Source organism: Carassius auratus, chromosome 7 (assembly GCF_003368295.1).
Source record: "Carassius auratus strain Wakin chromosome 7, ASM336829v1, whole genome shotgun sequence".
NCBI lineage: Eukaryota > Metazoa > Chordata > Actinopteri > Cypriniformes > Cyprinidae > Carassius > Carassius auratus.
Window position 1 is genome coordinate 17,908,837 of NC_039249.1, and position 26,002 is coordinate 17,934,838.

Genomic DNA, 26,002 nt, shown 5'->3' on the forward strand with positions numbered 1-26,002 from the left:
ACACAAAGCAAAATGTTATCAGGTTTTCATTTTCTCAAAATAATAAAAAATGTTTTACACGTGTTTGAAATCGAATCAAAGCTATAGAACTATATTATATCTAAGTCAATGTCACTGTTATAATAACTCCATTATCTTTTATTAATATTAATAATGTGACAAGTCTTTTAAATGCATGTTCTTTGCATCTAATCACAATTTAAAATCATCTTCATAGAATTTTCAAATAGCCAAAACAAATACAGCAAGCTTAACATTAATGAGAAATTTCCATGGACAAGACCCAAGTGCGCTATTTACACTAACTCAGTCTGATACTATAATGACCTTGTTTAGTGTGAAATACCGCCATACTCTTCACTTTAAAATATGATCATGTTTTAAAGGCAACCAAGTTTGCACGCTCACTGGGCGCTTCTTTAAAGGTTGTAAATCAGAGCCAGCTGTTATACCTCTTGTAAAACTATCCCATCCACTCCTGCAGGAATTAATCTTCCTAGGCCAGCTAATTATTTTGTACAGATATCCGATAATGATAAAGTAGTGAAGGCAGGATTTATGATAAAAGCCTTCTCCTTCTGGACGGAGCTGTAAAATATAAAAATACCTCCAAAATAAAAGGAGGAAAATACAGTATGAGGAAAGAATATGTAGGAAAACATAATGGAAATCCAAGAGGTTTATTTAATGCGTGAATGAAAGCAGAACCTGCAAAAGAAGTTGCAGAAAGAAGGTGTCTCACAGAAACAATTTTGAGTTGCATCAACTTTGAAATGTGCTTTATAGGATATGTTATACTTTATTTATTTCCGATTACTCTATATTTTCAAAGAACTATTAAAAATATTAAACAGTCTTACAAATAGGTTCATTTTGTTCTGTCATTTTTGTCTATGAAAAAAGCATTTTAATTAGACCATAATATGCGTGTTAAATAGACTCAATTTTAAGAAAAGTATCTTTCCCACATAAAAAAAAAACATGTCATTAATCAAAATAAATAAGTATTTGTAGAGAAAATGTAAGCTCCCAAAATAATTTATAAGTAATATAATAAAACATTAGCTAGCAACATTTTTTTTTTTTTTTTTTTTTGGGGAAATGCTCAAAAGAAATTATTTTTAAGAAATTATAAAAAATAAAATAAAACAAAAAAAAAACATGAAAAAGAAAATGTTTTTTAAAAGTTAAAATTTTGGTTAAAGTGGGACGATTTTTTCTAAAATGTAAGGGGTTTGTGAATGCTGCCTCCTCTACTGTGAAGACTGTTTTCTGATTAAGATTTTAATACACAATACAACTTTGATATTGAGAAAAGGTATAGACTAGGATGCACACTGCATGAGTGGAAACTTGAAACTAGTTCAGATTGGTTTACTGACACCACCTTTTAAAGCTCAATGGTTTTATCTGATATCTCTCTCCCTCATTAAACCAGACGTTCTCCTCTTCCCTGTCTTTCATTCGGTCTCTCTCCATCACTTTCCTCCTTTCTTTCATTCTATCTGCTGAATCCTGTTCTCATTTTGTCAACACTGCAGAACCAGAAGTACATAAAGCGAAGGTGATTGAGAGTAGAGCTCATTACACTAATTGATGAGTGGCAGCAATTAAAACTGCTCTGGTAATAAAAAAAAAAAAAACATAGTTAGATGAGACTAAACTGCCTGATCGCAATGTTGCTTTATCGTTAAATAAAATGAAAACCAGAAGATTAAAAAAAAATGAACAATCTGCTTCTAGACCTGACAGTTTGATGTTGGGGAATCTTTTTATACACGTATAAAAGTGCATCCAGTTCTCATCTGATTGCAGCTCTTTTTATTAATTAGATTGGTCCATCATGCCTACATTATCTTGATGTAAGAGAGTGATTATGTTCATATTTCAGGGATATACATATATATTAGGGCTGTCAAAAATAGCGCGTTAATGACGTTAATTAGTTGTTTGTTGTTAATTACGTCAAATTTTTTATGCATTTCACGCATGCGCAGTGTGACAAATTATTCAGGTCAGGAAAGTCTTGTCGCTCTCTGAATTCTCAAGATAGTAAAAAACAGCGGCGAGTGCCGCGACAAAAACACCGAAGAAGCTTAAGGTTTTACCCCAGTTACTCTCAAATACATTCATGCCAAGCTCGATAAACAGAGACGACTTTGGTGGAGCTTCTTCCTGTTATAGCGTCCTGTGTTTCACACTGCCCATGCGCAGAATGCCTACATGCAATGCAGCGAAAATTACAGCTGTTTGGGAAAGCATACGCATTTACTTGGTTTTACTGGCACTTGAAGCCTTCAGAACATGAAAATATTGATCCTAAAGTATTGTGGCAGAGCAAACAAGAATGCCCAGAGTGCTGCTTATGTGATGGTGGCGCATGTTTGTGTTTCTGAGTTCATTCTTTCGAGTTTCTCTATGCATAATTTCATAGATATGTGGCTATATTTAACCACTGGTTCACCTAAAACTCTTACACTATCTGTAGTTAAATGGCATGGTTTAATATAGTGCTCAGGTAAATTTGATCTAAGTAAATGTTAAACTTTTGAAATTCAGAAAAAAAGAACCACATATTGATGAATCAATACATGAAAATTATGTATCTGTGTCCTGTTATTTATCTTTTGGTATGCATTTCAGAAAAAAAAAAATTGTACAGGTGTAATTAAAAATAGTGATTAATCATGATTAATCTGAAAACTGAAAATTCTGATTAATTTGATTAAAAATTTTAATCATTTGACAGCCCTAATATATATATATATATATATATATGAACACATACATAGCGCAAAAGAACCGGTGAACCGTTTTTTTTTTTTTTTCGATCGGTTTATTGAATCGAACTGTCCGAAAGAACCGGTTTGCCGAAAATAACCGAACTTCCCATCACTACTGGTGATCTGAGAACCGATGCAACCGGTTCTTGACTCAAGAACAAGTCAATCTATTGTTCGTTATCTGGCTCGGCTCGCTGTTCATCTTCAGTTCTCTCTTCACAGCAGTTCAGTCAGTGTACTTGAGTACATGAATTGCTCCAGGATATTGGTTTTTTTGAACTCAGAGGGAGTGTCAGCCACATTAAAAAAAGTTAACAGCTTAAGTCATTTGTGGATTAATGTTTATTGGAGACGTGAACTGTTTCAAACGATTCAGTTCGATTTGGTGAACTGGTTCAAGAAGAACCAGTTAAATAAAATGATTAATTCGCGAACCGGATATACACTGCAGTTAACACGCTCACAACAGACACGGAAGAGAAGACAATGCTGAATAAAGTCATAATTTTTTTTATTTTTGAACCAAAATGTATTTTCGATGCTTCAAAATATTCTAACGGACCCTCTGATGTCACATGGACTACTTTTATGATGTTTTTCTTACCTTTCTGGACAAGGACAGTAGACCGTACACACAGCTTCAATGGAGGGACTGAGAGCTCTCGGACTAAATCTAAAATATCTTAAACTGTGTTCCGAAGACGAACAGAGGTATCACGGGTTTAGAACGACATGAGGGTGAGTTATTAATGACATAATTTACCTTTTTTGGTGTACTAACCCTTTAAAGTCAATCAAAATTGTCTGGAGTCGCCACTGCATATATTTTACCTGACTCTGGGCACCATCATACGATGTTGCACCATCAGCGTGTGACAGATGGAGGCCATCATGGTGAAGATGTCTTCACTTGCTGAGTCTCTCCACACTAATGTAAGCAGAGCGTTAGTCTGCTGCTTGGTGTCCATCTTCTGTACACACTCCTCTGTTATATAATGCACAGATATCCAACTGCCATCCTTTAAAAAATAAGACAGAATTATAATCATCAATTTAAGAACACATTTGCACACTGTGAAGCTCTCTGAATGTGTGTGTACCTGTGCAGCAGGAGGCTGTACGGTCATTTCTTCCTCATCTTCCGAATCGCTGTTGATGTCAGCTCTACTGTTACACTCCGTCACTGGCAACAATGGCAACAGAGTCTGGAGCGCATTCAGGTACAACAGCAACCCTTCCTCGGAGAGTGAACCTATATAAACAAAATGGACAAAATAATTTTATTCACTGATCGGGCACCTTGCTAACACACAGTATATTAGTGATACTGTAACGTGCCATTAAGCAGAAGGCTTACCCAGTCCTGATTCCCCAACTGATAGCACAAAGTAAAATAGCCAGGGAGCCTGAGCTCTGGCCTGGGCAGAGGAGGCTATGGTGGCCTGAAGTGACCAAAGGAAGTTCTGAAATGGGAAAGCTAGTTTTGGGTCTGACAAAGCTGGCACAAAGAAATGATAGATTTGTTCAGTGAAAGGCACTGAAATGAACTCCTCGGTGAAGGCTGAAAAAACAAACTGCCTGTGAATCAAAGAAGAAAAAAAAGGTTGAGAACCTGTGAATTTATTATTATTTATTGTAACTGTACTGTATGTTTCAGTCTGCAATAAGGACATTACCTAATTCTTTTTTCTATACATCACAATGAATAGAAATTTTAATACTAATATACTTCCCAATAAATATACAAACACATGTATGCACATGGCTATTTGTGCATCTATGAGACAACAAATTCAACAACCTTTTTCTTTTGCCAACAGAAGAGCTCTGACTTAGAAGAACGTAGTTAGTTTCCCTAATTTAAGCATACATATAAAAAAAATAATAATAAATAAATAAATAAATAAATAAATAAATATTTTATTTAACTGACATTACAGTAATACAATAATTCTAAAGGATGTATTTTACCATTGCCTTATGGACAAAACGTTTTAAAATAAATAGAAGTGACACCACCATAATTTGATGTATCCACACTGGAATTAAACCTTACAAATTAACCCCTAAAACTTCTGAATAGTAGTGTAAAATTATTAAAAAAACATTATTTTTTAATTTTTAAATGTTCATTTAAATCACAAGGTTTTGGGGGGAAACATGGTTTGTCTGCTTACATGCCTCTGTGTGTGTGTGTGTGTGTGTGTGTGTGTGTGTGTGTGTGTGTGTGTGTGTGTGTAAGAGAGAGAAAGAGTGAGAGAAAGAAAGAGGGCAAACACGAAACTATATGCACAAGCTTCTTCTCTCGCGCTCATGTCGTTCTTCAGAGAGAAAAGCAAAGAAAACAGCAGTGTCCGTCAATCAGAGTGTTAGAATGGAGGGTAAATGTTGTGTAAACATTACATGTTGAGTCAATGAGTCTGTCTGGGGTTTACTACTCTCTGCAAACACAGCAGTGAGAGAACTACTGTCCATTGGTCCCCTGGAAGGATAAAGCTAACGGTCTGCAATAAGCGGTCAGTGTGCAGCCTTTTACTGAGTGGGACCCATGCAACACACACACCAAAACAAAGACATTCCTCTAACAGCTTCAACTAAATGCTCTTCTCAGCATGTATAGAATAAGAGGCAATGAATCATTTGAATCAATTAGACTTTTTTTCCCAGTATGCACCTCTGTGAATATGTACCTGGTATCTGGGGGGCAGGAGCTGTATGTAAAGTGCAGAGGTTTGAGCGTGTGCTCCAGCAATGTCTGTGCCAGTGGAATGGAAGGGGCATCTCTATACTCTAGACTCGATGGCAACTTGTGATTCACTAAAACATACAGAGATCTGTAGTAACCTAAAAGAGAAAAAAAAATGATTACGATAGATAACGGTTGCAAACTTAAGCTAAATTAAAAAGAGTATCTTACGTAATTTCTCTAACTAAATATACTCATCTGTTAACCCTAATGAAGATAAATCTAACATGGGGCAAAACTCTGTACCTTTCTCTACCATATAGTGCAATATTTGTTCAATTAGTGCAGTGACATAGTTTTCATCCTGTAGAAAGGGCAAGTATGTTCTCTCAGATGAAAACACCTCCAGCATCCTCATCGGGACGGCCACATTTAGACTGTCATCCTCAAATGCTTGCAATAACCTTAAACAGACAGAGAAAATGCTTAGCAGCCAACCAACAAGACGATCTAAAGGTTTACATGTGACTGTGATTTATTTTGGGAATGCTTCTACACAAAGCGGTATCTGAAGACCATCTCATTTTACCTGCAACAGTGCCCCAGTATCCTCTTGATCTGAAACAGACAGCTCTGTCTTTCTGGCCCCGTCAGCAGCTTCACGAACTGAGCATGATGCTTTACCAAACTCTGACACATCCAGATCTACACAGTTAAGACATTAACCTCCATAAATGACAATGAAGGTTCATGACTTTATAAAGTCAGTGACACCATAACAATACCAATCTGTCCAACTTCTTTTTTCTTCAAAACACATTAAAATGGCAAATAACAAAGCATCACTGAGCCTCATCTGGCAATAACACCTTTTTAAACCTGCAGTCCTTACCATTCTGTGTCTGTCTTCACTAAGTCTGTAAAAAAACAGAAGCTGGCGAGCAAGTTGGCTGAGTATGGCACTGTCTGTGAGCTGAGGGCCAGATCCTGACTGGCACTGACACACACAGTGGTCAAAGAAGCCCCTCTGAATGGCATACTAAAAGAGAAAGAGTAATTAGGAATTTAACAAACAGTCTATCAACTACAAGAACACAAACATGCTCTCTGTTTAAAGAAAGTAAGTGTTTAAACCACTGTCACATACTTGCTGTTTCCTGTCTTGGTATCCCCTTATGTATGACTGAATGATGATTGCATTTTTTAGTCTTTTCCTCTCATCCTGTGGAAAAACAAAGATGAGTTTGCAACTTTAAGTTTCATATCCTCATTTCGAGCTCTAAAATGAAAATATATATTATGCAGAAATACTATACACGTCATGGGTACAATGGCAGCAAAAAGTATTTTTACTCTCAAGACACACTTGAAAATGTTACTGCATTCGATCAATTAGTCAACCCAAGCTTTTATTTTATATTTTTTACTTACATCAGTTTTACATTTATTCATTTAGCAGACAGTTTCATCCATGAAGAATACAACAAGTGATTCATCATTAAGAAGTGCTCATAATACAAAGTTTTAGACATTATTTAGAACTTTTCTGTCCTATTTTTACCATAAAACACAGCACTTTAAAATCCCATAATGGACGATTCTCACCTCCCTTTTCCTTCTTTCTTCTTGTGTTCGATGAAGAAGTGACGCTTTTTCCTCCTGTACAAAACACACATGTGAGACATATCAAAATAGATCCAATATCAAAATGATACAACCATTTTTGCCAGATTCATGTAGTCCATATGTTAAAATCCTTTACACCAAAAACTCTAAAATATACCATATCAGCATTTTCCAAGTAATAATCATAGTAGACGAAAGTAGTGATGCACAGAACTAGACACATTTGTGTAAACAAAGTAGTCTGGATTTAGACACTTTGATCATTCAGCCATCATTTAGGGAAAACTTACTTTTCTGCTAGCACCTCCAAGGGACACCTTGGGTGTTCTCTTGAAATCTCCCTCAAAACTGAACATTGTTACACTCTTTCCATCGAGCAGCGATCAACTCAAGTACCCTTTGTGCAGAGCAACAAAGTGCTGTTTGTGCCTATGAGACAGAAAAACAAAGCTCATGAGACTGATGTTAATCCAATGAACTAATCGTAATAAAATCTGCTGTCTCACAACAGAATTCATGTTTGCAACTAACAATAAACACTGGCCAAGAAGACAAAAATATGTGCATGACAAGCTTAAATACATACTACTGTGAATAAAGCAAGCAGTTATGATGAAGATATTTGAAGCAACTTTATCCATGTGGTAATGTAGATAACTGAAAAGGGGCAGAAGGTCACAGTGGGACTGAATGGAAACTGTCACTACAGCAGAAACTAACCTGGCACTTCAGCAGGTGTCAAAAGCACGAAACATAGACAAAAATCTCAAGAAACATTTTAAAAACAAAAACCTGAAGTCTGGAAATAGACGTTTGATTCATACAAATATCTGTGTGGATGAAAAGTGCCTTGCCCTGCGGTCTCATCTGAGCGAGAAATGTTCTAGAAAGGGTAGTGTTTCATAAGAGACAAATACATTAACGGTATGTCTCCAGCCAGGCTAACGTTAGTTAGCTTGCTAACCTACAGAACAAGCAAAGAATCACAATACCAGAAGTTCATCATAATTTATGAACGCGTTCTTTGATGTTTTATGTCTAAATGAGCACTCGTGCTGTAGAAGACACAGGGTTACGGTGGTTTTCTCTTCAGTCAGATCGACTGAACTTCTCTGTTAGCCTTTCGGCTAAAGGTTCTTTGACTAGCTAGCTAATGACTCAGCAGCAGGTCAGTTGTGTTTCGCCTCGACAATTCACCATTTATCAGTAATTTATATGTAAACGTATATGTTATTGGGGTCTGTCAACGTTTAGCGAGAGTTAAGGCAGTAATTTTGACCATCAATGTAGTACTCTGTTCCGACATGATAGTTGAGCTTGATACAAACTTCAGTCATCTGTCTCTCTGGTCGCTTCTAGAGTCTTCTAGTGATTTCAGTGATGTTTTGCCGCTTTTTCTACTGATGAGTCGAATTAATAGATGAAATGCGAATTGTTTACCTGGTTTTATTGAATGCTCAGCCGAACGATACAGTTCAGCGACTGGAAATCAGAGAAAACAGAACCGAAATCGTTGCTCTTGCGCTACTAAACAAACACAACACAGAATGAGAAGAGCCCGCCCACCCAGTAGCACGGTGAAATGTGATTGGACAACATTACATTTCCTCCCAAACGATTGGTTTAATACGGGGTCAATACTGTTACAATTACTTCCTGGATGAATCCCAGCAATTAAAGAAAATCAGTTTCGGTGCAAAGGGTCTAATCTCTGGAAAATGTAACTTAATCATATTCTCTACATCTTCTTAAAAAATGTCTTATAAAAAGCCTTTCTTTTCTATTTTGATTGTAAGAGATGTAAAAAAAAAAATTAGGAGACTATCCAATATGCCTACTGTTTTTATACAATCTATGGCTCTGAAAACCTTATTTTTAAAATGTATACTCAAGTCAGAATGTAAATTATAATAATAATAATTATTATTTTTATTATTATTATTATATTTTTAAAAAGGTTTACAAATCCCTTTAGGATAAATAGTTTTTTATTCTAAATATATATGAATAAATAAGTAGATATTTATTTTTGTTCATAGAATATATAAAAATAAACAGATTTTTTATTCAAAACATGTATTCCATTGTATAAATTTTCTCATAATGCATAGCATACCATGACATGTCATACACATAGAAAAACAAACAAAAAAAAACAATCATCTACTGTGAATAAAGTTTTGAAACATAAAAGAAATAGTTAACTGTTAGTTAGTTACAGTAGTTAGTTAGTTAATTAGTTAGTTGCTGTTCTGTGTAGGGTTTTTATTTGATTTGATTTTTTTGGCTTTTAGAACAAGACAAATTATAACATACAGAAACACAGTATAAAACAGGAGGAAAACAGTGCAGTAAATATAAAGCAAGTCTGACAACAAACATAAGCCAAAACAAAAGCACAAACAATGAAGCTAAATTTACATGTTATTATGAGAAGTGTTGGTGTAAGATTGTGTATGAGTTGTACATCTCTATCAGAGATAGAAGGACATCACAGGCATCTTCCTAAATATTGTAGAATATAACACTCATGGCTTGGCATCTGATTCTTTTAGGACAGCAGCCGCAAGAAAACCACTCCGTTTCTCATATATGTTATAGAGGGATTTATGACTTATTGATTGATCATATCCTGCCTTTTAGACCTGAAAAGGGGATAACGAGCCACTACAGCAAGTCTTCTGGAGCTGCTTCAGAATACAAAATGGTCTCATCATCTCAAAAGGTCTCTAATTTTGAAAGATGTCAAAAAGGTCACTCATTTACGTCAACTCTGTGAATTATATATCTCCATAACTCTTCGTTGAGGCTGGTTAATTGCTAAACTCAAGAGTCCTCTCTTCCCGTATTTTTAAGTGTATTTGATATTTTTCTTAAATCCAGATGGTTCAAAAGAACCATTTTCCATCCTAAAGACCCTTTTGCAAAACAGAAAATGTCCATGGCTGTTAAAGGTCTTAACCATGTCAATTAAGATTTTTATTTTATTTATTTATTTATTTATTTATTTATTCATATAGCTTAAATTTAAGGATCAGTTTTTGGGTATTTAACAATTTATTACAAACTCATGCAGCCATACGTTTTTCTCAAACATAAAAAAATAAAAACATTAAAATGTGGGTTAACAGATGTGGGTTATAAATCATTTGTTCACAAACACTGATCACAGAGCACATCTTGCTCCAAAAGAGCATTTGTCAAATTTCACAAACCAATTCAAAAATGATATTCTTACCTAATCTTTAAGTCTCACTCATCAAGTCCATTATGTGCTGGGCTATGTGCTTTATTTGCAGTCAGGCTACAGCCATTGTTTAAATGATAAAACTCCTTAGATACAAAAACAAGTCTTACATTTTGATCTATGGTCATTCATCAGTCAGTGAATAAAATGTTAAAGCTGAGCTTGAGAAACATTAATAAGAAACAGACAGGTTTCACTCACTAAAAGCTGTTTTGCTCTAGGATATCGGTTGATAAATTGAAATGCACCTTCATTCTCCTTTTTTTTCCGAAAAATTAATCAAAATGAGAGGAAGAAAATGAGAATAATGGCACCCCTTAAATAAATAAATAAATAAATATATATATATATATATATATATATATATATATATATATATATATATATATATATATATATATATATATAAAGGCATAGACCTTTAAGTCAACATTGTAGCTTTCTTTATTGTTGTTTCTTAATAATGTTAAATAATGTTAAATGTGCAGATTCAAATCATTGTAACTTGCAGAGCAAAGAAATAGCCTAATAATGTTTTTACATTTTAAATCATAACGTTTGTTGTTGATTTAATAGCTACATTTAATAGGCTACATTTCTTAGAAAAGAGACGTTGCTTTTAAATCTTAAGTTGGTCCTCAGTCTTTCCAGGGCACTAATTTCAATAAACAGAGAGGTACCTACACGACATGTATGAAATCAGTTCATTTGAATTAGCCTGACATCTGGTGACATCGTCAATCACAGGCTCGTGTCACGGACAGAGGGGACTTGTGGGTCATCTCGTTTAAGGCACATTTGAAATTACACCACTGACTGAATTGTGTATGTATTCATCACATTAGTGTAGTCCACCAGTGCGCTCGGTTAAGAGACACCTGGCTTTCAGGCTAGTTCACTGGTTTGTTTGGTCCAGTGAATCACTTAAGAGATAGGCTAATCAGACTTCTCAAAGCAAATATAGCCAAGCAGGGATTTTTAAATATGCAGTGCGTTTAAAATGAATTATCATCACGTTCAGAATCCTTAGGGGACGAAATCATGCAGCTTTAAGCACTGAAATCGGATTTCCTCTAGACTAATGCATTTTGATACTGAGACCATTCATTGTAAGTAGCCTTGGCCTAAATGTTCTCCACAAATTAAATTGATAAAAAGATTATGAGTCCCAAATGTGTTTAAAAGCAGTGCAATAAAGGCCTACATTTCAACACACTGCCCATTTGTGCCATTACGATCGAAAATATTTATTGCAATAAAAGAGACAGTGGAGGTCCCGTTAAATTGGCTTTTCATAATGAACACATTTACCATGGATAATTAATATATAAACTATTTCGATTTGTCATTGTGATATGTGTTCCACTTAATTGTGAAAGTAATTAGCCTACCGAGCGACTGAACAGCTTTGAGGAGAGTCCCTGTTTCAGGCCCTTCTATCTCAGAGTGCAATAATAATTTTACTCTCTCCTGACGTGATGAAAAAGAGCCATAAATCTCACTGATCGCTGCAGGTCCACGGCTTCATATTTCACTGCTGCTTTAATAGAAATATTCATGCAATCCCTTAATGAAATTAAAACTGGGAAACGGACAAATCGGCGTTAATGTGTAGCGTTTAAAGTCACAAAAGCATTTGATTGGAAATAATGTTGCAGACTTCAAACTACAGAAGAATTGGCTAGATTTAAACATAACACAGGGTTTTTGTGGCGCTGTAAATCACATACAAATAGGCCTAGCTCGCCTATTTTCGTATTTCAGCGTATCGTCAAAATACTATTTACAGTAGCTACCGTGCACTATACATATGTTGTTAGCAATTACACGTGAGGCTTGGTGCTTTCTATTACATAATTGGTCACTGTATCATTACTGCACCCTGTTATTCTTCTTCTTTCGGCCCGTGACTTGTTGATTTCCCCAGAGCAAATAAACGCATGCGGCCGGTCTCTGGAGGGTTAGCTGATGAATTGAGAAAAACTAATCCGCTTTATTGGTAGACAGGTTAAGGGCAACAGTGTGTCAATAATTCTCTCTCTGACCTCTTCCTCCATTAGCTTAAAGAGGCTTATAAGAGGACCAGACCCCACGACAGATCTCCCACATCCCCATCCCTCCATGTGCAGCTACTTCATTTCGATTTAAAGTGTGCATGCGAGATCCAACGTTTACTGAAGACACTTGAAAACCTTTAAGGCAGCATAACCCGATCATTTGATCATATAGCCTAGAGCTAGGCCTATGTAGAATAAATAGGCTAATATTCGTTCTAATGGACCAACATGTTACAATTATAAATGTATAGCCTTGCTGTTTTGATAATACGATTAATTATAATCTCCTGTTTTCACACTGGGCGTTTCTGTAATTTAGCCTGTAGGGTAGGTTATTTATTTTGGTAATATCCTAATGTTAAAAACAAATTACGTATATAAAAGTTGTTAAATATGTCAACAAATATTAGCTAATAGCCCACAGATTAATTTAGTTAATAGCGTAGCCTAATTAGGCCTTAGATTTAAAAATATTTTTCCCGCTTAATAGTCATAGTCTAAATGCACTGTCACACGGAAAAGTCAAAAATTAGATCGTAAAAAGTGTTTCTCTAGCAGAAGTTTTGTGTTTCAATCTCCTCTCAAATTAAAATATCCTGCTTTTTGTGTATTTTATACTCCAGAGTAAACATTTGTAAAGTAAAAAAATTACACAGTAACTAGCCTATTTTCAGGCAGGGGTAAACTGGTTATTTTTCATAAATGTCAGGTCGGTGCATTTTTGGCGGTAGAGGGGGGGAATTTGTCACGAGTTTTACATAGGCTATTATAAAAATATATAAAATATAGGCCTATTTGTTGATCAAAACATATTTGATAATTTTGTATGCGTATTTTCATTAGGCTAATTGTTTTATGTTTCATCATTATTTTACTGCTTACATTTTTTGCTGAAAACAAATAGCCGTAGGTTGTTCATAAATAGACGCACTGCAGTAAAGTTAATTAAGGGGTAAAGTTAATCCAAGTGAGAACAGTCTTTCCACAAATTTGTCCTCTTACAGAATTCAATGTAGCCTATGTTTAAATATCAAACGTCTGGTTCCCACTTATTAATTCATACGCCTAATCATCTAATAGAAAAAATGCCCATAAAGTCTTTTTTGTCAGTAGGCTACTAAACAGTTCTTGTCGGATGATTGCCTTTTTCTCTCTTATTAAACGAATATCGTTATCTTTAAATATATATAAATATAGCCCGGTTTGGATAAATTTTCTACATCCTAAAGAGCAATAGGTAGGCTACTACCAATTTTAGACAATCAGTTAGTCATCTTCATCTTAGTTCTATATTTTTAAAACGACATGTCGAAAACACTTACAAAATGATATGATATAGGCTACTCTCATTAAGGGATGTGATGAAAATGTTTCAATCTGTTCTAGAGGACGATGAATATCAATCATTAGGCTATTTCTTAATACACTTTTCTTCATACAATGCAGAATATCTATAAAACAATTATTATGTTCTTCAAATATGGACATCTAGCATGCCAAAGGTGTGTGCTGTGTGTTAACTAGGCTATATTGTAACATTTTTTATTTATTAATTTTAATATTTTATTATTTTTCAGTTTCTCACACACCCTTAACTTCTGCAAACGATACAAATCGTATTTTTTTGAGGACTTCTACTAATCGCTCAGTGAGCACTGAAATCACTGTCCAATCGGATATCCACAAGGATGACGCGAGTGATCCACACCCCCTCGCGAGCAGCAGTTGACAAGTGGACTTCTAGCTTGCACACCTTAGCCAAGATCATAACTTTAAGGAGAGGAACGGTGACACTCGTGACATCCTTTTAAAGTTGCGAACGACGCGTTAATCTGTTTGTGAGGTGGGTCAGATGGAGAAATCCAAAAACTTTCGCATCGATGCGCTTCTGGCCGTCGATCCACCAAAAGTGCAGACCTCGCCGCTGGCGCTGGTCACCTCCCTGCCCACCTCTTCAGTATCATCCTCCTCCGAGGGCGTCCAGGTGTCGGAGCTGAACACGAACTCCGAGGCTCTTCGAACCGAGTCTCCGTCGCCCCCCAGGATATCGTCTTGCGGCTTGATTCCCAAACCGGGTTTCCTGAACTCTCCTCATTCAGGCATGTTAGGACTACACCCTCAGAGCAGCACCGGGATCCCCCCTCAGGCTCTCTACGGTCACCCAATGTACACTTATTCAGCAGCAGCAGCGCTGGGCCAGCACCCGGCTCTGTCTTACTCATACCCGCACGGCTCGCACCATCACCACCCCAGTGACCCCCTCAAACTCACCGCCAGCTCCTTCCAGCTCGACCACTGGCTGAGGGTCTCTACCGCGGGGATGATGCTGCCGAAAATGGCAGATTTCAATGGTGAGTTATTTCAAATGCATGTGTCTAAATAAATAACATTGTTATCCGGCTATTATTATTATACTGTCTAAATTCATTCCATTCTCATTTTTGTGGCCATGCTGTTCTGTTATGACTGATTATTTTTGATCTGAATTCTTTAACCATATTTGATCACTTTTAAGACTTATATTCCAGAATAACGCTGTTTATTTTCAACACGTAGCCTACTTTTTTTAATACAAAAAAAAATCAAATCAAATGTGTTCAGTGCTACAGATCACATCAGCCAGATAAAACAAGCGCGTGCAGGGTCAGTAAAGCTGTTCTTTGAACGAGACTGAACGAGCTCTGTCTTTCAAAGAGAGGTTTAAATGGACAGATAATGGACAGAGGGAAAGTGGCGGGCGAGTGTGAAAACCACAGCCTGCCAACTGTGTGCACTGCAGACACTGTCTCTCTGTTCCGCTGATCGTCTGCACATTTTCTCAAACCTCTCCCAAACAAATCAGATAGGGTGGAAATGTTAGCAGATGTACTGACAATGCCGTGGCACATTGAGTCTAGGTGTGAGTAGGAATTGCTTTTGAGGTAGCCTATTTATTTATTTATTTTTTGTTTCGAATGAGAGCTTTTATTATTTCTTGCCGTGTCATTGAGGCTACACTCTGTGCTTAAATCCATTGCGCGTAGCATTAGGCTATAGGCTACTACACTAATGTTGCAGCGCAAGATTATAGGCCTTTATAATAAAAATATGTGGAAAACCGGGACAAACAATTCCGCTGTCCGTGCCACTCTCAAAAATAAGTTAGTGTGCGGTACATGTTCATCAAATAACATTCTGTTAAGGAAATTATTAAGAAAATGCTTGATGCGGTGTTAGACTGGGTTATTTAAGCATCAGTTTGTAGATTTGGAGAATACAAAAATCTTTGTAGAACTTGAGAAGTTCTCCTAAGGTGTCAACATGTAAAACACATTTTAATTCTAATTGGAATTTTGGAATCTTTATTTTTATATTCAGTCCTAAACATTTTATTTATGAAGTGTTGTAGCCTACACAATATTCACGCTCCGTTTTTTGTTCTGCAGGCCAGGCGCAGTCAAACTTACTCGGGAAGTGCAGAAGACCAAGAACCGCGTTCACAAGCCAGCAGCTCCTTGAACTTGAGCACCAGTTTAAGCTGAACAAATATCTATCGAGACCAAAACGCTTTGAAGTGGCCACATCATTAATGCTAACAGAGACACAGGTAAACCATCGGCTTTTTAACATAAAAAAATGTCTTCATTAATTTGCTGAAAGTCTATTAACAGGCTACATAATAATAAAATATGTTTTATTTAAATAGGCTATTAAAATCAGCAAGGTCAAATAATATTCGATTACTCGGAATTATTTATAAATGATACAGCATGTTATGTTCCTATTTCCAGGTGAAAATCTGGTTTCAGAACAGGCGGATGAAATGGAAGCGCAGTAAAAAGGCTAAAGAACAAGCCGCTCAGGAGACAGACAAGCAAAAGGGGAAAGGAAGCCAGGACAAAACGGACGGACTGGAGAAGGACTACCAGAAGACAGATTCAGTGAAAAGAAACCGAATACGGGACTTTAGAGACAGTGACGACGAAGAAGGAGACAATTACATGCTGAATTCATCGGATTGTTCCTCCGACGATGAACGAACCAATGCCAGTGATATCAGTCCACAACCATGAGACTTCGTTTCCAAAAAGACACTTAGCCTATATTAGCGAACTAGGCTATGTGATTTGCATGTTATCATCTTGCAGTCAGTATGGAAATGCTGAGCTGGACGCCCTCATGAGCTGTTTGTATAAGCCACTCACAAACAACTGACTACTGATACTTCTGAAGGTGAAGCCTGATGTTATGGCTGCAGAGCATGTGGTAAAAATGCATTACATCAAGCCAAATAGATTAGTAGGCCTATCAGCTAATAATTCGCATCATCAAGATGTACCTATTTAATAACCACTGTGTTAATTTATAAACTCAAGTGGGATAAAACAAAATCTGGCTTTGTTTCATCTACACCCAGAACCATATAGCCTATGTGATCTGTTTATTTTTATACAATGTATTTATAACGAAATCGCTTTTAAAATGCATGTAAATTATTGTGTAGGTTTATCAGTTAAATAAAAACTTTTTTTTCTAATCTCGGAGGGCCTTTTTTAATTTGTACCTGTGTTGAATTCGGATAGCTATTCCATCACAAACGCGAAGGAAAGAGCTTCAGCAAGAGAAGGCTGGATGTGAAGCGGTCTGTTGTCAGTGGCACGGCCGGGTCATGGGAATCTCTGTTTATAGCGCTCTCATATCCGTGCAAATGTGCGAGGAAGCATACTCGAATATGGAGAAACATTTCTCACCACTGCAGCAATGGGCAGCCCATAATGAACCTTTGAGACGAAGCCCATCCATCATCAGAGCACATCACACAAGCTATTTTAGGTGGTTTTCTATTTATGTTAGACTTTAATTCAAGTGAAGTAAAATTAGATTGACCTTTTTGCTGATTTGAGACACTTCATGTTATATCTAGCCAGAAGTCTGTTTCTATCATGTTCACAGAGTAATGACGAAAATGAGCCTGTTTGGCTAAACCAGAGAAACTTGCAAGGACATGAAACGAAAATGATAAAGAAAGAAGGAGAGTATGCTGGATCACTCTACAGCAAGACTTTTTTTAATGGTCTTTTCTGCAATCTAATTGAGGTCTATTTCGCATAAGTGCATTTCCTCCTTTATTAATACCGACATGCTTTATTGGGTAATAAACCTAGAGATCCATCTGGTCTTTGCCAAGGAGCTTCTTCAAATCAATTAGAGGACATTTAAATATAATCACTATCCACTCCTAGTCCAGGGCCATGACAACTATCTACTCAGACACTGAATGTGATTTGAAATGTTCCTTGTTTTTCATTTACTAAGCCACTTTAGCCATATTCTCAGTGGAAAATAATCGTATATATATATATTCCAAACACATTTAGCATAATAAGCTGTGGATTTTGGTGAAAGAATTCTTTACAACAAACTTTTTTTTTACTCTTTACCCTTTTATTACTCTAAAACAGAAATTACCAGTCCTGTGATGTGACTAAGGAAAGCATGCAGAAACTAAAAATGATGGTTAATCTATTAACCTTCGCTTTACTCTTACAATAGCTATAATGAAACAAGAGGACAGCATAGGATAGCACAGAAATAGGGATTTCATAGAGGGGCAAAATGATAAAATACTGTTCAAATGTTGAAATGGTTTACTATAATACATAATGTTAAAGATAACTGGACCATAAATATAAACAAAAGCTTCAATAATGTTATCCATACTCTGTTGAGTAACAATAAACAGTGATTTAATTACAGAATCATTTTTGCCTTAAGCAGGTAGTAGTCAGTTTAGGAAACATTAGTTACTGATTTAACTAATGCCTAATAAGTTTACCCAGCTGCAGAAGTACAAAGGACTCAACCTTATCAGTGCTACTACCAGTCTCTAACGGCCGGGAAAGAAACCACACACAAGTGAGCAGGGTGGGACAGCTATGTGAAGGCCTGGATGAGACAAAACAAAAACTCATAAATTCCATAATAAACCACACAATAAAGATTTATCAATAGGCCAGTGCAAGTGATTCGTTTGACCTTCTGGCTGAGATTCCTGCACATTACATTTTTGAAAACATAAAAGAACAAGCCAACAATGGTGAATTGATAAAAAACGCACACTAAGTCCCATGGCCTTTGCACAGGAGCATGCAATACCCTCACAAACAGTATTTTAACTGTGGTCTTATCAGTTCGAAGCCAATTTGCTTCCTATAACCAGTTCAAACTAGGGTCAGTATCAACCTTCCTCTGGTCTCACACAGACAGACAATAGCACACACTCTTCACAATCACCTGTGTTTATCTTAGAGGGCTGGACCCCCATTATACGCTTCTCTTCACACATGGTGACAATGTTGTCTTTGTTAAAAGGTGGAAAAGTCCTTTTTCCAGCTTTAAAACTGTGAAAAAAAAAAAAAGTTGTTTGAGCTGACATTGAGGGATGCGATACGGTTTAATTAATCAAATATAATTAAACAGTTAGCTCTTTTGTTGTAGAGCTGCGAGGGTGAGGTTTCCGCTGCCTGACCCCATATGATTGTAGCTCACACTCTGGTCAGTCCATGCTGTGGATTGATGTCAGTAATGCCGATGTTGCTAATGAATTAACAAAGGGCATCAAATGTAACGGTAGCCCTCTGCTATGTTATACTAGTCAGTCATGCGACAGTGTGCATTTGCTCCAGACGACTGCAATCAACCTATAGTTCATGAAGAGTAGAGCAATGGACCCTTGTACTCTTTTCTGAATGAAGTTAATACAGTATTGTTTATATGGAATAAGATACTCAATAATCAATTCTGTTACCAGAACAGACACTGAACATACTGTATGTGCATGGGAAGCTAATGAGCAGCAAAAGAATATGAATTATCTTATTCTCTTTTTCTGCTTGAGACATGTTTCTGGCTTACAAAAAATACTAAGAATATGAAGCAGGCCACTGTGTTTTTCTATTTTGTATCTATATTTAAATTGTTGTTTAAACAACTTAGTTGATTTTTTAAAAAATGTTTATAATTTTTGGGGGGCATTTTCTGCACTTACATTTTTCAAATGAAAGATTAGTTAGTCCTTTTTCATAACAGCGACTTTGACTTGCCATTAAAAAAAGACACATTATAATAAAACCAAACATTTAAGCATAACACTTTTTTTTTCTTAGAAGTACATAGATCTTTAAGTGAATAAAACGTACAAAATGTCAGATATCCAAATTTCAAATCTGAAATCTGTTGACATCTTACCATAAAAATATAGAGCAGAAAAACTGACCATGGAGCTTTTGCGGTAATTGTTTAAAACACACTAAAATTCATTTATATACTTTACACATTTTGCGTTTCATTTTTGTACAGAATGCCAGAATTAATACAAAAATGCAGTAACATGTCAGTGATCGGCACGTGTCGTAAAGTCTGCATACAGATTAAACACTGGCCCCTGTGGTAATTCACACTTTTTGAGTCTGATGCATTATGTACACATTTCTGTGTGCAAGAGCTCTATAGCTTCATTTTGGCATCCCGGGCCTCCATGGCTTTGGTGGCGACCTCAGCTCTATCCTTGAGTACCTTGGCTTGCTCCGTTTCTTCTGTCTGGATGTTGCGGAGCAGAAAGTGATTGATGAAAAGCTTCAAGCCTTCCCGAAGCATTCCCAGCTTGGGGATTCCAGAGATCCTGGCACACAATGTTAGACACACAGGCAGATATTGACACACTAGGCCACACACAAGCAATTTTACATTCCCAAACATGGTCTTTTTTAAAACTTGTCCTGACAGATTCCTACATTTGTACAAAGTCAAATTTAATTTTCTTTATTTTTCATTTAATATACACTGCCATCACGAAATTTGCTTCTGAAACAACACTTATTTTTTAATAAGCAATCACACTTTAGCAAAATCGCAAACCACTCAACATTATGAACATTTATATATATATACTATTATTCATTTTTGTAGTACTAAGGATACTCACCTGCCAAATATATTCACAAGATCTTCTGGCTCGGTTTCTTTCAGTAGTTTTGAGAGAACCTGCTTCAAGAATTTGACTTTGGGCTTATCCAGCTCCCCAAATTCAATAGCCTTGTGAAAACAAGAGAACAGGCCGAAAATAAAGCTGCCCTTCATTAACTCATTTGTAAGCAGTTCATAAAGAAGATGAAGAACATTACACATATATACTACAACATTACATACAAACCACAAATGCATTCAAGAATGGCTTCTTGGAGAGGGGTGGACTTTATCAAATATTACCTTAAGAATGGAAAGAGAGAGACACTTCCTGTGAAGAAGATGAGTGACCAGCTGGACCAGGTTACTGAAGGGCCGACTGGAAAGGTTTGTCAGGTCTTTGAACTTGTCCCACAGACTAAACTGAAAAGTCATCTAAAAACAGAAGGTTTAAAATGCTGCAGTATTAGATGTTAATGAACTGACTTACATTATTGATATTCATAGATTTGCTTATTAAAAAGCGTACAGCTCATTACAGAGTAATATCAACAGCAGTTTTAGCTAATTTAACCACTGGATCAAAGAACTGAAAACATCTGAATGTACAAGTTAAACACATCAGACACAGACAGAGCAGCTCCTACTGCAGTGAACCCAGTGCCACCTAGTGACACAAGAACACAGTGAGGGCTAGGAATCACTGCTGGTCTACTCTACCTGGAACCGCTGGTCATGTGAGCAAAGTTTCTCTGCCAGGAACGCATAGAATCTATTGAACATTTTCTCTTGCAAGCAGCAGTCCATCAGAACATGAACAATTTCCCGCTCTTGTTGGTTTTTCAATCCTAACCTGAGAAGACATGGATCCAAGGAACTGGGTAAATAATGGTTCATGACAAATATTACAAACATAATGCATCAGGTTTGCCATACATGGGAAGAAAACAGGCATGCTGACAAACCTTAAAAGTGTCTCAAAGGCATCTAAATAGTCTTCACTTGAAATAGTCAACACAGAAAATGTTCCTCCTGATGCCAGTGTTCATTCTTTGTTTGCGTGCAAGCTCCAACATCTTTGCACTGTACTGCGAATTCATAAAGAGAAACAAAAAATTTCAGATGACAATTTCTGCATCGACTTTGACTCTCATAAAGGTCCATAAAACATGCCTAAATGGAGAGATTTTATAAACAGAAACTATATAATTTTAAATTTTTTATCAGATCAAAATAATTGTAAATCTGAGCATTTCAATTACAGATAAAAACATTTCTAAATAAGCAAAAAACAACGGTTTTCTTTTTTCATTTACTTGTTCCCCTTTGGAGGATGGGGTAGTTGTCTTGTCTCCATGGTTGTCGATCATGGGTGCTCCACTCCAGGAAGATCCTACAATTCACCAACGACCAACACACTCCGCTTCCAGAAGACTGTCTAGTGAGACTCTCAACTTCATGTCACTTCCACGGGCACTGCTCTGAATCTGTTAAGAATGTTACATTCAGTGCATAAGAAACCAGCTTTAAACACATTCCACCTTTCTGTAAAAATACCGTAGAAAAGTCAGATCAATGTGACTACACTAAACTAGCGTTAGTCTGACCCCTAGTGGACACGGCGAGAAGTACATTTAGCATAAACAAAATATCAACTATTCATTTTAGTGTTAATAATACAAATGAATATTAAATAGTTAACTGCTCTAACCATTGTATTGCAAGTCCACCTTATAAATTGAACAGTATAAACAGAATAAGTAATGCAAATTAACATCAGTCATTTTCTCACCAAAGTCCTCTGCAGTTTTCTTAATTTCTCCACAGGTTCAGGGTCATAACCTGGAATCTTTCTCATGTCATTGTTCTTCAGCGCCAGCATAGAGTCTCCAACATGAACCGAATCTGACAAGCAAGCCAACATAACAAACGTCTGTGCTTGAGACCAACTGCAGACCTCCTTTATGATTCGCCTCGGTTGTCCTGGTTTCTAGTTTGCGTTGGATTCATGAGTAAATTATTAAAAGCTAATGCAATATGATAATTCCTAAGCACCAGAAGACAGCTTCTTCTCATGACAAAGGTGTCTTACCCTTGTTTGGTCTTGAAAACGCTCTCCTTCAGCGTTGGCTTTCCGCTGAGCCTCGGAGATCAGCTCCTTAAGAGCTAGAGGATTGTCCTTTCTCAGAGCGAACCCGACGTTCTTCAGCACCAGCAGAACCAGTTCTACATCCTTTACACTGAAACGTGTCACCAGCTTCTTCAGAATGTCAAACACCAGGAGAGCATGGACCACATAGAAGTTGTAGAGGTGGGCAATTATGGACACCAAGTTGTCACATTCTTTGTCTGTGGCATCAAGCTGACCGTAGGTTTTATCAAACTGACGGACTACAGTCTCCAGAAAATGAGCTCCAACCTCAGGGAAAATAAGTGAGAAACTAGGCAGCATCAAGCTAAAATACACACTGCGACAGTGATTCTAATAATAGTATGCCACTGAATGCAACAGTAAGTTAGTGTGGACTATATTGCCATGATGAGAAGTTTAATGTGAGGTGAAATGTTAGATACCTCCAGGCCAACACTTTGGTGAAGGACACGGACAAGAAGGATGTGCTCCATTAGAAGCCTGGAAGAGAGAGTGAGTGTTTATTAAAATAATTTACTATTTATTAGTGTGTTGTTTTAAGGTCATATTTAATTTCTTGAGTGTGAAGTTAAGTGAGCCAGGATTCAGTACAGTAACTTGAATGCTGACTAAAGGTTTGGTTGATTATGATTTCCCTTTTTAACTTTAGTTAGTGCGTGATGTTGCTGTTAGAGGATAAACAACATCTGCAAAGTTACGTCGCCCAAAGTTCAATGCACAGTGAGATATTTGCTGCCCCCCCCCACCCCACCCGACACACACACAAAAAACGTATTGTATGTATTCTAAAATTGGCTCAAATTATCACACATGTTTGACGTCGTCTGGCTAGACGGAATCATGAAGGTAAAAAATCTGAATCTGAGCCCATCCCAAACAATGCTCTGCGAAACCTGTAAACTCAGACTGGCTCTGACTTTCAGCAGCTAGTGTTTATGCGTCCATTGTCCAGATTGCAGATCTGGGCAAAATTAGTTCTCAACGGTTTGAAGGTCTGAGCCTTATTCGGTGGATGTGACTTAAATGCTCTAGGGTCTAATGTCTCAGAAGAAGAATATTCATTTAAAATAAAATATCAGCAGGTTTATTTTCTCAAATCAACATACATGTAATACAGTGATTATCAAAGAGTCAGTTAATAAAAGAAGTCATTCTTGAAAGTTTAACCTTTCAGGCATGAGAGCAGGAGTGACGCAGGCAGCCAGCAGAATGTCAGTGAGTGTATCGTTCATGTCCTTCCTGCTGGAGCTCATGTACAGCTCTTCCAACTGACTGCTGATGGATGCCATGTTGGGCTGACTCAACCTGTCCAACACCAGACAGGGTTATCAAACTGGCTGAATTGCACTTGGTTTACCAAAGACTCTATTTATTTTTTTTATAAAACACAGATTCTTCAAATTGTGCATTTCTGTAGCCTATACCTTCCATTGTATCTTACCTGTTTATCAGACCTTTCACAGTGCGCTTCAGGTTCTCCAGCTCGGCTTTGCGTTTACTGTCCATGGCTTCTCGTAAGTGAGGGGGAACATACTTGCCTGCTGTGGCAGGATTCTATATAAGAACACACGCACAAATATTAGCTTCAAAACATTCTTCTGATGAGCACGCAGTGTGGGAAAAAAAAGAAAAATAACCAAAACTCACTTTACGACACTGAATAATGGAATAATGACACTATTGTCTTCTGTAGAGCTGCTTTACAGCTGGCATTAAATTTATTCCTTAATAGATTAATTTTGCTACATTAACACTGTTACTTTTGTGTTTATTACAATGAAACTGCTTTGAAACTATTTGTAATTTTATAAAGCATTTGATAAATAAATTTTATTTGAGCATTAGGGAGAGTTTAACTTAATAATCAAATGTAATATCCAGATTTAAAATGACGTACGGGCTCCTGGCTTTCAGGTGTTTTTTGTTCAGAGTCGATGGACCCGTGTGGTGACTTTTCTTTTTGGCTTTCTTTAATTTACGTTTCTCTTTGCGCAGCTCTTTTCTACTCTTCCTCCTTACGAACAACCCTCTTTGGTCGCTGTCAGTTTCACCGGAGACGCCTTTGCTCTTCACGAAGTTAGTAACTGAATCCCTGAATTTCTGAAGTTTATCCTTGTGTGTTTGCCTCCCAGCTTTCCCTTTGCCCTTGGGTTGTGCCTTTGCCTTCATTTTCTAAGCGAAATATATCTGGCTGTGAATACAATCTTTATTTGTTGTAAATGGTTGCGTGATTACAGACTGAAAGTTCTCAGAAAAAACCACACATGCAGAAGCTGGAGGTCGCCATTGATGCTGCTTCTTCGTTAGACGTTATGACAGTAGAGAAAAGACTATTGAGTGGCTTTATCGCCATCTATTGAGATGGAGCGTAACGTAACTTCGAAATATGAATTAATTTAATAACAAGTATAATGTTTTGTTTTTAATATATAGGCCTCTTTTAATCTTGGAGACAGCAGTAGCCTAAGACATTTGCTCATAACTTGATATAGCGTAATATTTGATGCCTACAGCAGCATTATATTATCACTAGCAATAGTTGTAGTAGGCTAGTAGTATTGACTGGATCGATAGATGATACATTTACGGATGGATTATTACTGGTAGTGGAAGCAGTAGTACTATAGAGGAAGCGGTCTTTGTGTAAGCTTCCTAGCTTCCTTATGTACAGAGTTGGTTACTGTTACTGATTCCAAATTAGATGACAAAATTTTAGTTAGTAATGTAATCCATTACATTAAATGTTTGGTAATATAATGAGACTAATTTTTGATTACTTTTAGATGGAATATTTTATGTATTTATCATGTGAACAGAACGAATGTCAGAGAACCAGGAACAAGCAATTGTGATACTTCATTATATAAATATTTATTTTAAAACCTCAGGGGTACTTCAAATAAAATATATCAGGTGAAAGATGACAAAATAATAATAATTTTTTTTTTTTTGAAAGATAAACAAAAGTAATACATGGTAAAATAACAGGATGAGTAGTACTTCAAATAAAAATGAACATGTTCATCAGTATGCACTTCTTAAACTTGAAGTGATTATTGCAAATCCAGTGGTCAGAGGCTGTGTAGATTGACATAATGACAGTGACTAATGACTGACCTTATGAATGTCCGGACCTGTCTGCTGTGTTTGACACCGTTAATCACCAGATTCTCCTGTCCACCCTCAGAAAGATGGGCATCTCTGGAACCGCACTCCTGTGGGTTAAGTCCTACCTCTCTGACAGAACCTTTAGTGTGTCTTGGAGGGGTGATGTTTCTAAGTCACAACACCTTGCTATTGGGGTACCTAAAGGCTCAGTACTTGGACCACGTCTCTTCTCCATTTACATGACGTCATTAGGATCTGTCATTCAGAAGCATGGCTTTTCTTATCACTGCTACACTGATGACACCCAACTCTACTTCTCATTCCAACCAGATGACCCGACGGTAGCTGCTCACATTTCAGCCTGTCTTAGTGACATTTCTAGCTGGATGAATGGCCATC

The 26,002-nt window shown here is 36.8% G+C and overlaps 2 protein-coding genes and 1 pseudogene across 2 annotated transcripts in view; 1 reads left to right on the forward strand and 2 right to left on the reverse strand.

Annotated features, from left to right (window-relative positions):
• ube3c (ubiquitin protein ligase E3C) overlaps nucleotides 1–8,674 on the reverse strand; it is a 31,613-nt gene extending 22,939 nt beyond the window's left edge. The window contains exons 1-11 of the mRNA XM_026267775.1: nucleotides 8,536–8,674; nucleotides 7,386–7,524; nucleotides 7,075–7,128; nucleotides 6,617–6,691; nucleotides 6,362–6,508; nucleotides 6,059–6,174; nucleotides 5,776–5,933; nucleotides 5,474–5,627; nucleotides 4,141–4,361; nucleotides 3,884–4,035; nucleotides 3,615–3,802 (exon numbers count right to left, since the gene is read on the reverse strand). Of these exons, the coding sequence (XP_026123560.1) occupies nucleotides 3,615–3,802; nucleotides 3,884–4,035; nucleotides 4,141–4,361; nucleotides 5,474–5,627; nucleotides 5,776–5,933; nucleotides 6,059–6,174; nucleotides 6,362–6,508; nucleotides 6,617–6,691; nucleotides 7,075–7,128; nucleotides 7,386–7,451 (1,331 nt within the window). The 5' untranslated portion in view covers nucleotides 7,452–7,524; nucleotides 8,536–8,674. The remainder of the gene's footprint in view (nucleotides 1–3,614; nucleotides 3,803–3,883; nucleotides 4,036–4,140; nucleotides 4,362–5,473; nucleotides 5,628–5,775; nucleotides 5,934–6,058; nucleotides 6,175–6,361; nucleotides 6,509–6,616; nucleotides 6,692–7,074; nucleotides 7,129–7,385; nucleotides 7,525–8,535) is intronic.
• Nucleotides 8,675–14,126: 5,452 nt separating this feature from the next.
• Nucleotides 14,127–16,915, forward strand: LOC113105306 (motor neuron and pancreas homeobox protein 1-like). The gene is made up of 3 exons (XM_026266355.1): nucleotides 14,127–14,750; nucleotides 15,825–15,985; nucleotides 16,170–16,915. Exons 1-3 carry the CDS (start codon nucleotides 14,252–14,254, stop codon nucleotides 16,449–16,451), a joined length of 942 nt encoding a protein of 313 aa, XP_026122140.1. The 5' UTR covers nucleotides 14,127–14,251; the 3' UTR covers nucleotides 16,452–16,915.
• A 1,188-nt stretch (nucleotides 16,916–18,103) lies between these two features.
• Nucleotides 18,104–25,905, reverse strand: LOC113106145 (nucleolar MIF4G domain-containing protein 1-like; annotated as a pseudogene).
• Nucleotides 25,906–26,002: the final 97 nt, after the last annotated feature.